Source organism: Camelus dromedarius, chromosome 6 (genome assembly GCF_036321535.1).
Source record: "Camelus dromedarius isolate mCamDro1 chromosome 6, mCamDro1.pat, whole genome shotgun sequence".
NCBI lineage: Eukaryota > Metazoa > Chordata > Mammalia > Artiodactyla > Camelidae > Camelus > Camelus dromedarius.
Window position 1 is genome coordinate 52,124,382 of NC_087441.1, and position 14,722 is coordinate 52,139,103.

At 44.0% G+C, this 14,722-nt stretch overlaps 1 protein-coding gene and 1 pseudogene across 3 annotated transcripts in view; one reads left to right on the plus strand and one right to left on the minus strand.

Annotated features, from left to right (window-relative positions):
- Positions 1-14,722, plus strand: part of FAXC (failed axon connections homolog, metaxin like GST domain containing) — a 57,907-nt gene that overhangs the window by 34,403 nt on the left and 8,782 nt on the right. For all 3 annotated transcript variants that reach the window (XM_031456064.2, XM_031456066.2, XM_031456065.2), the window contains one exon: positions 9,703-9,819. In XM_031456064.2, the coding sequence (XP_031311924.2) occupies positions 9,703-9,819 (117 nt within the window). The remainder of the gene's footprint in view (positions 1-9,702; positions 9,820-14,722) is intronic.
- On the minus strand, positions 1,622-2,986 carry LOC105092266 (small ribosomal subunit protein eS12-like; annotated as a pseudogene).

Here is a 14,722-nt window from a genome sequence, read left to right on the forward strand (position 1 = left end):
TTGGTTGATGTAATTCTGACAGAAGCAGTCTGGTCTCTGCTTTATCCTGGGGGCAGTCTAGCTGTTTCTTCCCTGAGAAAAGTTTAAATTTCCAGGGTTCCAATTCCTGAATGATTATAATAAAAGAATAAAAAATAAAAGTATTCACAGGATAGTGGCATGTAGACAGCAGATGTTTACATCTTACCTGGGAGTGTGTGTTAGGGATACGCACAGAACGAGAAGGCGCCAGGCTCTCCTGGTGTCGCCCGGTGTGGGAGTTCTCCCCATCTATGTCATCAGGACGGGGAAATTTCCCCTCTACCCCACTTGAGTTCTTGTGGCTGGACTGTACACAGGACAGAGTAACAAGAGGAAAAGAAACAAATTTTAATTTGTGAAGTGGAGGTCTCAGTAATGGTAGTCTAAGAAGTGGCCAAAGCAGGGAGCTTTTATGTGTATTTTTCCTTTCCATTTTTTTTTTGTATACATATTATTATTGAAGTATATAGTTAGTTTACAGTGTGTCAGTTTCTGGTGTACAGAATAATGCTTCAGTCATACATAAGCATACGTATATTCATTTTTACATTCTTTTTCACCATAAGTTACTACAGGATATTGAATATAGTTCCCTGTGCTATACAGTATGAATTTGTTGTTTATCTATTTTATGTATAGTAGTTAGTATCTGCAAATCTCGAACTCCCAATTTATCCTTTCCCACTCCCTTCCTCCCCCTTTAAACATGTTTGTTTTCTATGTCTGTGAGTCTGTTTCTGTTTCGTAAATATATATATTTTTTTAAAACAAAGAGTACGTTTGTGAGGAATTGACAGGACAAGGAAACATAAGCTTTGGGTGCTCAATCAGTGAAGAATGGAAACAGAGTTTGGGCTTGGGGTAGTAAATTAAAGAAGTAACAGGTTTGTTTATACAGGCTTCTTGGCCCCAGTTCCCCGTCTCTGGTGATGAGGGTGTCCTTCTGCCTCTGGATGCAGGGAGCGCACCTTCTCATTTATTTCATTTATTTATTTTGGCAGGGGAGGTAATTATTTTTATTTATTTTTAGAGGAGGTATTGGGGATTGAACCCAGGACCTCGTGCATGCTAAGCATACGTTCTACCGCTTGAGCTATAGCTATCCCCTCCCCCCTTATTTCTTTACAGCCTTCTTCTACTTGCCATATAAGTCTTTCCTGTCTCAAAAAATAGCACTCCAGTTTTGTTCTCTCTCTTGCTTTCCCTCCACAAAGGAGCTTATTTGCAGTGAGCAGTTCTGTTCACTTCTCTTCCATTTAAGTCATGAGCCACTGCATCCTGACACCTGGTCCCCATCCCGCCCTGCCCCCAAATTGTTCTTAAAAGGGTAAATAACACCCTGCCTTATCAGCAGGTCCGTTTAAAAGCCTTATTTTTAATAGATAAACAACAAGATCCTCCCGTATAGCGCAGGGAACTATATTCAGTACCTTGTGAATAATGAAAAAGCGTATGAAAAGAAACATATATGTATAACTGAGTCACCATGCTGTACACCAGAAATTAACATATCATTGTAAACTGACTACTTCATTAAAAAAAAGCCTTGTTTTAATTTTGGTCTTTCATTTATTTTTTCAAGAGCCAAGTTCTAATGTATTCATTTCTTGCATTTGAAGTCGTCCTTGACGATACCCTTGGCCTGACTGAGACTCTGCCAGAGTCCTCGACCAGCACACGACTACAACCACCGCTTTACCTGGTTTTCCCTCTCTGTCCATATTACACAAGGCCTACCCATTCCCCGAGTTTCTCCTTGTCATTGACTTTAATTGGCTTGATTTGGTGTCAGCACAAAGGGCCTCCCCCAACTGGACATACAGAGGCCCATGGCAGTTGGATGCAGGCACACAAAGGTGAGCGTGGTGATGCCCTAAGGCTCGGGCAGCTGTGTGAGTTCCACGTGCTGGCCCAGCAGTGGGTGAGGGTGGTCCTCAGTCCCTCCCAGGAAGCAGTGATAATGTCCATGACCCCTCCAGCTGCAGGTCCATGCCTTCCTTGGCCGTGGCAGTGGGTCACAGGTGGAGCCGAGTCTTGAGTGCACCCGCCAAGCCTTGAGATTACCGCAGCCTGTGAGAGCCCCTGGGCCAGAGGCACCCAGCTAAGGCTGCCAGATTCTTGACTCACAAACGCACCTACGGATCTCCAATCCTATCAGTCCTGGTTGGAGCCTCTTTTAGCAGCTGCTGAGCTGAGAAGAGTACAGCCAGGCTGTCAAGAGGAAAGAGTGCTTATTCTGCTCTGGTGGGCGGCAGGCACCAAATTCCAGTTGCCTCCAGTTATGTAGATAAAGGGTTTTACATCTTTTAGGAGTAGAATCTTATCTTTTAGTCTCTTGAGAGACTATTATTACTACCCACTCTGATTTAAGCAGTGCTCTTGTCTTGGCTATGAAGAAACCTGGGTCTATTCCAAGATTAAAGAGCTTGGCACACAGGCGGTTTCTGTCTCTGGATTCAGTGATCTTTGAGGAAGTAGTGTGCACTGGGGAGAGAGTTACGTGGGACATGCTTAACAATTTAGTGGTCAGGGTCCATGGGCAAGAGTGTTCAGTAGGGGAGTGATAAGGCCTCCTGCAGACCAGGAGCCAGAGACTTAGTCCTGCACCTGAAAAGAAGCATCACACAGAATTCCGAGGTGCTACCCAGCAAACGCGTGGGTGTATCACTGGAGAAGGTATCGGATTCCCATTTTTAAAGATGAAGTCACTAGCAGTTTGTATCATCCCAAAGGACCCGTGCCTGTTGAGTGAATCTGAGTGAGGCCTACCACTCTGGCCAGGTGCTAAATAGTTCTGGTGGTGTAAGATCTCCATCAGTTTTTGGTGATTGCTCACATGTTTGAAAGTGATGGAAGATCCTGGATTCTCACCAAGGTGAAACCTGGGGTCCATAATGAAGAGAAGTCCTCCAGGAATGTAGTGTTTGCTTGTCTGACCCTGGTGGCCAAACACAAAACCTGACATTAGACTCTACTGCTATTCAGCTTTCTTAAAAGAAGGATAGGTTTCTTATAGACAGATTTGAATTTATTATTATTATCTATTTTTTTCTTTTTAATGGAAGTACTGGGGATTGAACCCAGGACCTCATGCATGCTAAGCAGGCAGTCTACCACTGAGCTATAGCCTCCCCCAGGATTTAATTTAAATTTGAACATAACATTGTGTTTGGTCTGATATCTTGTTTCATTAAGAAAACCATATTTGGGGGCTACCAGATAGTCTTCACTGAATAGACGGAACAGCTGATTGCCCAATACAGGGCAGCCAAGACAGAATTGAAACTAAGGGGAAAGCCTCTCGGGATGTAGTTTGAGTTGAGTTGAGCTCTATAATCTTTACCCTGAGAAGATGTACTTGGGAAAGTGAAACTCAGGAGACCCATGCAACTTTTATGCTCCTCAAAGCTCACTGTTTCAACTGAATGTCTAGTTAGACTCAGAAGCAACATTATCGCAGAAACTCCAAGAAGAGAGGTAAGACAGCCAATCCTCAGAGAATTAGTGATGCTGCATCGTCGTTAGAGATGGTAGTTGTAGTTCTTGAAGACTTCCGGGAACTCTTGTTTAATTATATTAAATTATAATAACAAGTGAGTCAGAGCAGGCACTTGCCTCCTTGTGAGAAATACTTTCCAAATCCAGATTTCCTGTGTGTGAAATTTTTCTATAACTGGTGCAAATCCTTCATCCAAATTTCCTAAAATTACAGTATGTACCCAAGAATCCTCTGAGTGTATGGAGTTCAGAAGGTGCTCAGAAACATTAATCAGAGGACAGAAGTGCAGAGGAGCAAGGGCAGTCCCATCCTTGGAGTGGGGAATGTCTGCGTATCCTCACGTCCTCCACAGGGAACTTTAAGAGCTGAGACATCAGCATAGAGAAGACTGGGAGGAAGAGGCAAAGTGATTGGGATGTTTGGTACTGGTGGTCATTGAAGGAAGGGTCAAGCTAAAAAAAAGTTCTTTCTTGTGTGTTCTTCCAGAGAATTTTATAGAAAATTGCAGGAGTATCTTGCTTTCCAGAATGAAACCTGAGGAGAGATTAAATTTAGAGGCTGCTTCTGGGGTTTCCCCCCGCCCACCTTTGTTTTTTCCCAGAATGTGAGCTGATTGGTGCAACTCGTAGACATCAGAAAGTTGTTGAAGTTAACGATTTTAATTCTGGTATTTACTATAAGGACTTACCATGTATTAGGTAGCACCCCTCCCCCCCACAGTTGAAGGAATCACATATTCAGTGATTTTAGAGTATGCTGGGAATACGAGCAGGAGCTCCTTAAAGGATGTGGCCTGTCATATTGTTTCTGACAAAAGAGGGTTCTGATCAGGAGTATCAGAGAGGCTAGAACATCGACTTCCTGTAGCTTTGTCCTCTGGGAGAGTCACATGTAGAGAAGAGCTTAAAGGACTTGTTCCTTGGAGGTTGGCTGGTAAGATCGCTGTGACCTGTGCTGTCCTTGGGGAGAGCACTCAAAATCTCTGTTTCTCAATTTTCCTTAAAGTTTCAGTTAATTAAAAGTGAGAGAGGGACAATTAGAAATATGAGTGGTATCCACATGGACTTCACAGGAATCATCTGCTTGTGAATCCTATCAGTGCTCATAGGGAACTCTATGTAGGTGAAACACATAATTGCTCTTTATTTCATAGACTAACAGAAAACAAGTGCTAGAAAATACAGTTCTAGAGAGAAAATGAAGAGAATAGTCAAAAACTTTTCAAGCACTCATTTTTCCATTAGTCATTTCTCTTCTACCACTTACAACAGTTGGAAATTTAGCTTTCTTGTTCTCTCCATTTGGCTGGAATCTTCAGGATTGGATTCTGGCCATTCGTCTCAGCCTCTGGGCTGACTGAGTTCTCCCTAGACAGCTGTGCGGCTTTGCCCTCATGTCTGCCCTCCCCCATCTCCCAGCCTTCGCCTTAGTCAGTCCTAGTGGGGGTGAGGGTCCTGACTGACGTGCTCAGTCTTCTTCCACATGCTTCCACCTTTGTTGCGTCCTGGTGCCTCCTGGTCAGCCCCGTGTGTGGCTGCCCATGACAGACGTGGAAGGCAATGTGAGAAGGGCCAGAGGTCAGGCTTGGAGGTTAGAATCATCAGCCTCGAGTTCATGGGGCCACCACTTGAGGTTCTGAACAAGTCTAGGGGACAAGAGCAAATATCCTTCTGGGCCCCAGACCATTTTTGTTATTCATGACTTAGTACTCCCCACTCAATTTCTGGTCATCTTTGGGTGCCCCAATGGTTCCTCCATCTGCAATATGATCTTCCTCACAGAGAGAGCTGCTCGAACTGCCCAGGAAAGGTAGGGTCAGATTCTAGAAACCCCCAGGACCAGCTGTCATCCCCCAGCCCTCGGGGGCCACCTCCCGCCCCTGCTGTGGGCTCTCCCTCCCAGATCCATGCGCTCCTCCCTCTGGCTGCCGGCTCACTGCTGGTGCATTTCCCCCCTGGTCTCTGCTCCCTGATGGCCTCTTGAAGATCCAGCCATGGAGGTCTGTGAAGCCACCCCGGGCGCCGGGAGTTACCCTGCCACCGTCAGGGTGTGGGCTCACCCTCACAAGTCAGGAGGACTCTGCAGCCTCAGGGAGGTGTTCCGTGGTTTTGGAAGCTGGCCTCTGGTGGACCAGCCTTCAGGGAGTCTGATGTACCCCGGATCCCTCACCTCCCAGCGTTTCTGGTATTTTCAGTTTCTGTTTGCTCTCACTGATGGCAACATGGTCCACACGCCCAGCCTGGGAGTCGGGGAGTTACAGGTGCTCAGATATCCCTCAGCTGATTTTGTCCATCCCTGCAGAGGCCAGTGGAGTGGTCCACCTACTGAAGAAGCTTGAGTTGCCCCATCACCCAAGCCCGATCCTTCAGTGCCCTTCAAAAGTGCCCTTAGTGTTTTATTTTCGCTAAAACCCTCTGGCGGTGAGATCTGGGCCCACTTGGTGAAACCTGGGGGCGTTGCCGACTTGAGATTTTGGCTTGGCCTCTTCAACTCTAAGCAGAGTCTAATCTGAATTTGGGCTCTCTCCTAGAAATACTTCCTGCCAAGCTCTAAAGGCCACAGCTGGAACAATTTGAGCAACAAAAGAAATAATGAGCATACTGGATTATAGGCCACAGAATACAATAAATATTGACAAGTGCGTACTCACATAAATAAATAATCGAGGGCATCAGGGAGTGGGGGATGAAGGAATGGTCGTATTTGAATCAATACATGTAGAAGGAATGAGAGAAATAGAAAGTCCTGATGAGGCAGACACCACAGTAATAACTGTCTCAGGTAACGTCTACTAATGGATGCGAAAATCAGTAGGCCAGAGTGTGAGGAGGAACAGGATATTTATACAGTCTCAGAGTTTCTCTCCTAAGACTATTAACTGCAAAAGGAAAAATAGTAACGTTACAGTGAAGAAACCTCACAGACGCGACCTTCACCACGTGGTCAAGGTTAACACCACCAGTGAGAAGCCTGATGGACAGTGTGGACTCCCTGGTATGATGCTCTGAGAAGGGGTGTTAGTCAGGGTTCTCCAGAGAAACGGACCAATAGGAGATGTAGATATAGTTGTCTATATCCATTTCTCTTATATAATATATTTATATTGTCTCTGACAGTTTGGAGGCTGACAAGTCCCCAGGTCTGCAGGGTGAGTCAGCAAGCTGGAGACCCCAGAGGGCTGATGGTGCCGTTCCAGTCCCAAGGCTCAAGACCTGGGAAGAGCTGTTCCCATTTAAGTCTGAAGGCAGGAAAAAGCCCATGTCCTAGTTCTAAGGCAGTCAGGCAGGAGGAATTCTTTCTTACTCCAAGGAGAATCAGCCCTTTTGTCCTACTAAGGTCGTCAACTAACTGGATGAGGCCACCCACATTACGGAGAGCAATCTGTGTTACTCAGTCGACTGCTTCAGTGTTAATCTCATCCAAAACACCCTCACAGAAACCCCCAGAATATTGTTTGATCAAAGAACTTAGCTCCCTGTGGCCCATTCAGGTGGACACATAAAATTAACCATCACAGAGGGGTCCCTAAACATGCATGGCTACTTGTTAAAAACCTTAGGCAAACCCAAGTTGATGGACATTTTACAAAATAACTGACCAGTATCCTTTAAAAGTGTCAAAGTTATGAAAGACAAGGAAAGACTAGGGAGACTCAGGAGACATGACAACGACGTGCATTGTGGGATCCTGGCTGCAATCCTGGAACAGGAAAGGACATTAGTTGAAAAACTAATAAAATTTGAATGAAGCCAATAGTGCAGTTACTTATATTAATGTTAATTTCTTAGTTGTAGTAAGTGTACTGTGGTTACGTAAGATTTCAACATTAGCAGAAGCTGGTTGAAGGGTATACAGAAACTGCTGGTGGGGAGGGTATAGCTCAGTGGTAGAGTGCATGCCTAGCATGCACGAGGTCATGGGTTCGATCCCCAGTACATCTGTTAAATTAAAAAAAAAAACCCTAATTACCTCCAAAACAGAAACTCTGCTATTTTTATAACTTTTCTATAAGTCTAAAATTAATTTAATTAAAAAAGTTGAAAAGGTTTCCTGCCATCGGGTACTCTGAGGACTTCTTAGTAACAGAAGATTTTTTATATTCTTTAAATTTATAGCTGTCGTGTATGTAAATACACATATAATTTTGTATTTACCAGTCAACATTTCCCACAAATGCTAAATTCCATCTATTTTTTTTTTGCAGGTACCTTTAAAAACCTTTAGATTTTTTTTTTCTTCTTCTATACTCTGTATTCCTTCCTGACTGAAGCATCTTTTTGTAAATATTCACAGCTCAACTCTTCTGCTGTTCCATGGGATCTTACCTCTGAGATGATGATCCTTGTAGCATATTGTGCAGAGCAGAGGGCATCCAGCTGGGACGTGGGAGACCTGGGTGTCAGCATTTTTAGTCTGATTCTGTTAATAAGTAACTCAGTGTCCTTCCAGTTTTAACATTCTGGGCCAAATGGCAAATTTGGGCTGAATGCTATATGTATTTGTTGATGTATTGATTGAAATAATTGTCTTTATTATTAATACTTTTTTCTTTTTATCGGAGTCTTATGTGCTGCTCTATTATTAGGTTTCCTAAGTTTTTTTAAAAAACTCATGTACATTTTTTCCTTCTGTCCCCTAAAGTCCTTGGATTCTACAGTAGACTTGACAGTGTAGTCTGGCGTCTCCCTTAGACTTTTCCTTTTAGCAATTTAAGGAAATCAAGATTCTGGTGGGGTGGGGCCAGGAAGCCACTGTAGCTCCCTTTTATCTTGTTTTCTTCTCTCTGAAACTGGGTCCTATGTGGAAAAGTGAAATTTGAACACAGGGCTGTCTGAACTGGAAGCTTCCGTTGCAGTGCTGGAAAGATGGATAGAATATACCAGATGGGGCCAAGGGAGCATATGTCGGTTTGGGGGCAGGGAAAGGGGTGGGGCACAGCATGAGCAGAGGTGTAGCAGGGGAAGCATGAAGTGTGCTGGGGAGAGGGGTGTTCCAGATCTGCTGGGGTAAGGAAGGACGAGGGAGAAAGCTGGAACAGGGGCAGGCGCAGAGGGTGAGGAGCCTTGGATTCCAGGTTGAGTTTGGACTATATTTCCTAGCCCACTTCATAACCCACTGAAGGTCTTTGGGGGAGGGAGTGCTGTGATGAAAACAGCTCCCAAGAGATTGAAGTTCAGTGGGATATGGACTGGAGAAACAGAGAGGCTCTCATCACAGCCGCTGGTGTTTGATGACTTACCCAGAGGCTTTCTGTGTGTTGTCATTTCATCCTCACAGTAGCCCTAAGAAATACACTTAATGTCATCCCCACTTTCTGGATGGGAAAACTGAGGCTTTGAGAGGTTGGGTAATGACCAGGCTTCCATAGTGAGTAACAGTGGTGCCAGGACATGAGGCAGGGTGGGTCCAGTTCCACCCGCGCTGCCTCTACCCCACAGCGCCTGACAGTAGCCCGGGGACAGCCTGGCGCACGTCAGTAGGTCAGCTGTGGTACGTCCAGGTGACGGGGCCTGCATTAGGTCAGCTGTGGTGAAACAGGGCGATGCGAGTGGCACTGTGAAACAGCCTCCTGTGGGAGCCTGACCCCAGGGCTGGGCCTGCAATTTTAAAGCTTCACGTTTGTTTCCCGCGGAAGCTGGTGCTCAGTGGGGAGAGCCTTGCCAAGACCATGGCGACATCACGGAAGACCTTGCCTACAAACTTCCTAGTGGCTTAGGCTTCTTGTTTTTCCTGAGGAAATGTATTAATTTAATAAAGTAAATGCTGAGGCCGGGTGTGCTTGGCTTGGGTTACTATCGGGATGGTTTAAGCAAACTTCCGGGTGTTTTTGCGCATTTCAAGCCGTAATTACTAGAGCTGGAAAGGTGTCTCTGGAGGTCAGTGGGTGATCCATTCTCCCTTTTTTCCATGAATCCCCTCCCCCATCTGCATATCTTGGTATGTTCCCAGTTACTTCTCCGCTTTCCTGTTGCATGGGTTGATATATCACAGAATTGTTTAATTCGTTTTACTTTTGTTTCTAGTTTTTTTTTCTTAAGTATAAGAGGGTGCATGCATTTTGGTTTTGCAAAGCTTCTGATGCACAGTTAAGTAAGCATATAATAGGGGTGGTTCGAATGCCGCTGTGACCTTGTGGGGCAGCGAGGGCCAGCCCAGTGACCTCTCTGCTCTCTCCGCTGCAGGTGATAAGAAGTACATGATGGGGCCCAAGCTTTCCACTCTTGACGCAACTGTCTTTGGACACTTGGCACAGGCAATGTGGACCTTACCTGGGACCAGACCTGAGCGGCTGATAAAAGGCAAGCCGTACGAAGCTCTTCAGGTTTGGGGAGTTGCGGGGTGGGGCGGGGGGCTGAGGGTAGGAGCAGCACGATGGAGAATTCTAGGCCAGTGCCTGTGAGCTTGGCTGTGCTTTCTGGAGACACCAGGCTGTGTGTCCGGGGCCAGGGTTGGTTTCTGTGCTCAGGACATGGAGAAGTGGAGGACAGACTGGCCTCTCACCAGCCACCTTGCTCAGACTGTGTTCTTAGCAAAGCTGACACGAACCCTGCTGCGTTCCACACGAGGGATTTTCTTCCAGCTCCTTACGTAGCGGACTTATCGCTGAAATGAGGCTTGAATTCCTTCTCGTCCCTTGTTTTGTTGGCCTTCCCGAATTTCCTTTGGGCAGTGGTGAGACTTGGTTGGAATGAATCGAGTACTGATTGAAGAAGGTCTACTAGAACTAGTGCTAAGTGGGGCGAGGGAGAGGATGGGCTTACGTTTAATTTCCTAAATGATCAACATGGAGATGTTCCTTGTCTTGTGATGTGTTGGAAGTTATCTAATGGAATAGGTTATCATATTAGTGATGTTTATAGCACTGAAAATAGTTTTCCTTTATTTTAAATCAGATTTTCCATGTTGGTCTAAAAGACATTGATTCCTTTCAGCTCATTAGGGCTGTTTTGTATTTACTCTCACTTGCTGTCACTCCCTGCTCTCTCCTTCCATGTTCCTACCACACCACCTTGCACACCTGTGAGTGCACACACTCACGTGCACTCACTTCTGTACGTAGACGCCCTGTACACACTCACTTGTACACATACACTTCCACTTCCACCCAAGTACACACCCACACGCAGACACGCTGCAGTGGACCCTTGAACAACATGGGTGTGAACTGCATGGGTCACTTACACTTGGATACTTTTCAGTAGTAATTACTCTATTGCTACACGGTCCGTGGTTGGTTGAATCCATGAATGTGGAGGAACCGTGGATACAGGGGGCCAACTCTAAGTTACATGCGAATTAACTCCCACGTTGTTCGAGGGTTAACTGTATTGAGGTCATCTGGGATTTAGCCAGAAGGATTTAGGTATCCACTATCAGTAGAAATCTCAGATTCTACAGAATCTCTTCTCGCAGAAATGAAGCATCTTTGGGTCCATTTATTTATGACTTGACTCTTTCCTCTATCACTTCCTGGAGGGACTTGAGGCATTTAGTGTTCTTTGTAGAGAAATGATCAGTCTTTTTGGAGGATTGATTTTGAGTCCCACCTGGAGACATACACATTAGCGGGAATCTGACACCATCATCTGCAGGGGACTTTCGGCATGTCGTTGCGTGTGCTTTGATTCTTAAAACAAACTGGCAGCTTCCCCGTGGGGACTGGAGGAGCACGAATCATTCAAGTCCTCAGAGAGTCTCTAAAGCTCACTTCCAAACCTTTTGATCGGAGCTGCTAATGCAGACAAACTGCTAATTTGGACTCAACTTCTTTCTCTGCCAGTGTTCTTTCTGTGGTGGAGCCTTTCCCAAGAAGTAACAAGAGGCAGGAGACACGGAAACAAACAACCAAGAGCCTGGATAACTTAGGACTGGCTCACAGCCAGGAGTGCGAGTGGCTTGGATCTGGCAGTTTTCCGCCTTAGCTTTGGAACAGCCAGGGCACTGTTGTCCTTACACCTGTGTGACTGTGTGAGTGTGTGTGCATGAATATTAGCTTTTTGTTCCTAGATATCTAGTCACACAGGCTACTCCAGGAACCATCCAGAACAGTGAAAAATTTTCCTTAATTTAGATGAGTAGGAGGGTGGACTTTGGATATTCAGCAGTTCTTAAAATATACATAAGTGTTTGTAGATGAGGTAAAATATTATTTCCTTATTAGAGAAAAATTAGAAAAGTTAAAAAAATTAACTTGTGACCCCCTCACCCACAGAGAACTTCTGTTAATGTGGTGGAATATTTCCTCGTCTTTTATCAAGTACATGTATGTATGTATTTTTAAAAATTGCTATCATGATGCTGATACAATTACAATCTGCAGTTTTTAATTAGCTATGCATTATGGCCATTTCCCTTGTCATTAAATATTCTTCAAAACAATGTATTTAGTAGTTGTATAATATCCTATCCTGTGGCTACACTGTAATTTGTATGATTAATCTTTCTCTGGACTTACGGGTTATTTCAAATAATGTTTACTAATATTCTTTAGTGAGTAGTGTATGAATATGTATTTCTGCTTATCTCTGGTTATTTCCTTCAGCTAACTTTCTAGTTGGGGAATTACTGTCTCAAAGGGTATAAGCCTTGGTCTGTAGCTAAATTGCTTTCTAGAAAGACTATAGCGGTTTATAGTCTTGTGAGCAGTGTGTGAAAACACCTCAAATTTTGTTCCTCAATTAGGATTGGATATTATTCCTTTTGAAAATTTCCCCATTTTTACAGTAAAAAAGCATCTCAGTTTTATTATCAACAGTTTTTTTTTAATTGAGGGATAATTGACATACAGTTTTATATTCGTTTCAGGTGTACAACATAGTGATTTGATGTCTGTGTGCATTTTGAAATGAGCATAATAAGTCCAGTTACCGTCTGTCATCATACAAAGTTACTACAACATCACCGACTGTATTCCCCATGGGGCACATTACATCCCCGTGACCTAGTCACTTTATAACTGGAAGTTTGTACCTCTTGACCCCCACATCCATTTTGTCTACTCCGCAGCCACCCTCCCCTCTGGCAACCACCAGTCTGTTCTCTGTATCTGTGAGTCGGCTTGTTTTGTTTATTTGTTTTTAGGTTCTGCATATAAGTGAAATCTTACAATATTTGTCTTTTGCTGTCTGACTTATTTCACTTAGCATAATACCCTCAAGGGCCATCCATGTGGCTACAAATGGCAAGATTTCATTCTTTTTCATGAACGACCAATGTTCCATAGTATTGTAACTGCCACATCTTCTTTATTCGTCTATCAGTGGACACTTAGGTGGCTTCTGTGTCCTGGCTGTTATGCTGCAGTGGACATAGGGGTGTGGGTATCTTCTTGAATTAGTGTTTTCCTCTTCCTCAGTAAGGAGTGGACTTCACTTCACGGAGTGGACCTGCTGAATCATATGGTAGTTTTATTTTTAATTTCTTGAGGAACCTCCGTACTGTTTTCCATAGTGGCTGCACCAGTTTACACTCTCACCAACAGTGCACGAGGGTTCCCTTTTCTCCACGTCTCCACCAACATTTATTTCCTGTCTTTCCCAGAAGCCCTGTTCACGTGGAGTCACATTTGATACTTTGATCAGAGTATCCTTATTAGAGAGTGGCATGTGGGTTTGGGCGCTCTTCCAAACAGATGTGGAGAACTGGAAAGCCTAGAAAAGTGAAAATAAAGCAACAAAAGGGAAAAGCTTCTGCCTCACAGCTGCTTGCCCTGGAGAGCCATATCAAACCAGAACCTGACCTATTTTTCTAAATTTGTAAGAAACACAACCTTCTGTGTTTTAAGACAAACCCTGTTCAGCGACTCTTTCTACCAACAGTTACTTATTGTACTTGATGTCTTTTTTGTTTATTATTTGATAGATTAAGAGGTGGAAAAAAAGTGCTGGCTGTCCTTGAAAAACATGCAAGTATACCTCCACCTCCTTACTTTGACTGTTCTCCATCCGGAAATGTTTAGGAAGAGGTTGGAGGAATTCGAGTCTCAGAAAAGGGCTGGCTCGAAAGACCTTGCTGGCCTCTGTAGTTTGAGATCCGTGAATGAGCTTCAAGGAGACGATGGAGTGGGGGTGTCCTCATTACAGCATTCAGGTTTGCTAAGAACTTTTCTGAAGAGGAAGTGTTCGGCGCCCTCACTGCCTTTGTGACACAGTGTTAATGGGAGCAACCAAGGGCATAGCGAGCACCTAGAACAGGTCTGGAACAGGGAGGTACCAAGTAAGTCCCTGGAGATCAAATGAGTGTCTGGGGCGCCTGCCCCCTGCTTCCCAGACACTGGCTGGCGGAGGACCCGGGGCTGGCAGTCGTATGGGGAGAAGCTGGCAAGCTCTTGCCTCACTCTGATTTATGCCATGACTGGCAGCTGGGAGATCCTGAGTCCCGGGTTCCAGGTCTGGTTGACTATGTTTTCAATGTCAAATTGTACAGGATGCTTTTGACTGTTAGAGGAGCTGGAGTGATACAGGAAAATAAAATGAGTCACTTTTTTCAGAGAGCAGTGGGGAGTAATTCCACCTGAGAAACTCCAAGAGAAAAGCTCTTTATTCTGTGTGGGAGTGTCCTTGGGGTAGGGGGCCGTTTGACTTTCTGATAAATATCCCCTCAAGTTGTCTGAGAATATCACTAATCACTCATTAATTATTTTACTAATTTATTTCATTGGATTTTTAAATTAAAAAAGTAATACATGATTGTCACAATAAGTTGAATTAAACAGGTATATTTTAAAAGATTTATTATTTTTTCCTCATCTGTGTCCCATATCATTCCCATGGAAAACAAGTATTAAGGATTTGGCGTGGACCCATCTGTGCCTTTTTTTTTTTCATATACATATTTACATACATGTATATAGCTGTTTTAGTTTGTTTTTTTTTTAAACTAAACAGTGGAGTTACATTATACACATTTCCATATAAGTTTTTTTTTCCAATTAATAGAATATTATCTTTTTAACAGCTGCATAATATTCTATAGAATTGATATACCAGAATTGATTCAATCAATCCCTTTTGATGAACTGTTTCCATCTTTCATTTCTTTTTATTGGCACAGTGCTGCATTTGACATCCATATGCATAGATCTTTACATGCTGCTGCTTTTATTTTAGTAGACTAGAATACTGAAAGTGGAGTCCTGAGCCAACAGATATGTGCATTTAAAATTTCAATAGATAACATCAGATTACTTTCATAAAAAGCTTA